Source organism: Aegilops tauschii, chromosome 3, assembly GCF_002575655.3.
Source record: "Aegilops tauschii subsp. strangulata cultivar AL8/78 chromosome 3, Aet v6.0, whole genome shotgun sequence".
NCBI classification, from domain to species: Eukaryota; Viridiplantae; Streptophyta; class Magnoliopsida; order Poales; family Poaceae; genus Aegilops; species Aegilops tauschii.
In genome coordinates this window covers 382352626-382355510 of record NC_053037.3, presented here as the reverse complement: position 1 = coordinate 382355510, position 2885 = coordinate 382352626, and the positions used below count along the sequence as shown (strand labels likewise).

At 39.7% G+C, this 2885-nt stretch overlaps 1 protein-coding gene and 1 non-coding gene across 2 annotated transcripts; one reads left to right on the top strand and one right to left on the bottom strand.

The window, feature by feature from the left end:
• Window positions 1–263: 263 nt before the first annotated feature.
• Window positions 264–2573, bottom strand: LOC141020540 (uncharacterized). The gene has a single exon (XM_073511881.1). The coding sequence runs from the start codon at window positions 2571–2573 to the stop codon at window positions 264–266; it is 2310 nt and encodes a 769-aa protein (XP_073367982.1).
• LOC120962176 (small nucleolar RNA R71) lies at window positions 2155–2261 on the top strand. The gene has a single exon (XR_005753024.1). It is a non-coding gene; the product is annotated as a small nucleolar RNA R71 (small nucleolar RNA).
• Window positions 2574–2885: the final 312 nt, after the last annotated feature.

Here is a 2885-nt window from a genome sequence, read left to right as displayed (position 1 = left end):
GAAATTGGGTATATGATATCAACAGAGAGAAATTTAAGAATCTCCTTTTTGACAACCTCTTGCAAATGGGGATTTAACCTTCTTTGACTTTCTCTAATGGGCACACTACTTTCTTTCAAGTAAATCTTGTGAGAGTAGACAGCAGGATTGATCCCTTTCATATCATCAATCGAATATCCAATAACATCCTTGTACTTTTGCAAAACTGCTTGAAGCCCTTTTATTTGCATTTCCGCCAACTCACTGTTTACGATAATTGGCCACTAGTTTTCATTGTATAAGAATGCATACTTCAAACTTTCTATAAGTTGTTTCATTTCTATTTGCCTTGGTTGCATCTTCTCTAATGACCTTGCACTACTTTCCAACATGCTCACAGGTCTGATTTCCTCGTATCTAATTTCACTATTGTCCTCCTCAACTACTTCACAACAATTACTTCCATACCTCTCTTCATAACCTTCTTCCACACATTTCTGTAATGTATCAATTCTGTAGCAGTGTTCTTCTCTTTGCGGAACATGTGTTGCATGCTTCATGTCAAGCTCCACCTTTTCATTTCCGAACCTCAAGCTCAATTTAGCTTCTTGGACATCAATAAGTGCACCAGTTGTGCCCAAAAATGGTCTTCCAAGAATCACGGCCTCACTCTTGTCCTCCATATCTAGCACTACAAAGTCAACCGGATAAGCAAACTTCCCAACTTTGATTGGAACATCCTCAAGAATTCCAACAGGTCTCCTGTATGTTCTGTCGGCTAACTGAAGAGTTATGGATGTTGGATTTAATTCTCCCAAGAACATCCTTTTGCTGACTGAATGTGGTAACACACTAACACTTGAGCCCAAGTCACATAGAGCACTGTAAGTTTTGTTTCCAATCACACATGGTACACAAAAACTTCCTGGATCATCCAATTTTTCAGGCATGGAATTCTGAATTATTGCACTGCATTCCTTTGATAGAATTACAACTTCTGGCTCAGACATGCTTCTTTTCTTTGTTAATAATTCCTTGAAATATTTGGCATACATCGAAACATGCAAGACAGCTTCAAGAATAGGAATAGTAATTTGAACTCCTTTCATAGTTTCCAAAAAATTGGCAAATTGCTTGTCATCTTTGGGTTTGTTGAACCTCTCAGGAAAGGGAATGTTGTTGGTTGTTATTGCTTCCTCTAGCAAAGGCTCAGCTCTTGTTTGAAAACCAGGAAATTCGACTTTAGTTTCAATTCGGTTATCAACTTCTTTCTCCTTTATTTTCTCTGATGATGTTGAAGGTGGAGTTCCGGATGAACTTGGCCTCATAGCAGGAGGCACATATGTCTTCGGAATAGGAAGTAATGGTCCTATCATAGCTCCACTCCTTGTAGTCACTGCATCAACTGAAGATATTGCCCCACAGTGAGCTTTCAGGTTTGGAATTGGTTGAGCAGGCAGCCTTGCTTCATTTTCTCCCACCATACTATCCATTTTGCTCACAAGCATCTTAACATAATCCTTTAAGCCATTAACTTCATTTGTCACCTTTTTCATCAATTCCAACTGCATCTTCATGATTTCCTCCATTCCATTTGACTGAACATTTTGTTGTTCATTCTGCCTCGGCACTTGAAATTGACTTCGATGATTTGGTGGTCGATTTCCTTGTACTGTCGATCCACTTGCATAAGACTGATTGTTCTTGTACGACAAGTTTGGATGGTTCCTCCAAGAAGGATTGTAGCTGTTTGAGAATGGACCTTGACTTTGGGCATAACTTACTTCTGAAACTGATGATCCAATTGCTGAATAGAAGGTGCATTCTGTTGAAGGATGACCTGCTTGGCCACATACATCACACATTTGAGGCACACTTACTGAAGCTACAGATGTACCGATGCAACTTGACATGATACTGTCCATCTTCTTGTTCAAGATGTCAATCTGAGCCGCCATGCTATCATTTGCAGACACATTGTACACACCAGGATGTGGTGGTGCTATTGCTCTTTCACTTGACCATTGGAAATGATGAGACGCCATACTTTCAATCAATGTGAATGCTTCATCAAGGGTTTTGTTCATGATTCCTCCTGCAGCAGCAAAATCGACAAAAGCTCTGGTCTGAGTGGACAGTCCTTTGTAAAAGGTTTGTAACACCAGCCATCTTTCTAAACCATGATGAGGACACATTCTGATTAAAGAGTTGAATCTTTGCCATGCGTCATACAAACTTTCTCCATCATATTGAGTAAACCTTGTTAACTTGTCCCTGTATTCAGCAGCTTTTGTTGGTGGAAAGTATCTCTCAATAAATGTCTGCAATAAAGTCTCCCAAGTATCCTTCAGATGTTCAGGCAATGAGTGAAGCCATACTCTTGCTCCATCTCTCAAGGAAAATGGGAATAGTGATAATCTGATAGCACTCGGTGAAACTCCATTTTGCTTGAGAGTGTTACAATACTCCAAGAAAGTCCTTATATGCTCATGTGGGTCTTCTAAAGCTGTTCCACCAAATCTGGACTGTTGTACCATGTTAATCAGAGCAGGCTTCAATTCAAAATTGTTCGCCTGAATAATTGGTTGCACCATTTCTCCTGGTATCCCATGATCTCTTGGGATCCACAAGTCCCTGAGCAAAGGTACTGGATTAGGCATCTTTTCTTCTTCTTGATCTTGCAAAGTTTCAGCAACTTGAAACCGTGTTTGATTCTCTCTTCTTCTTCTCAATAAAGTCCTTTCAATTTCTGGATCAAATGGCTCTAGTGAATAGTCAGGTCGAAGCATAAGACAATTTCCTGTAAAGTTCCTGAAATTGACACATGCTAGTGTTCTCTAAACTGCAGCGAATGTTAGGAAATGGTTAGTTGCCAGCAATACTACGTAATCGACCTAAAATAAATC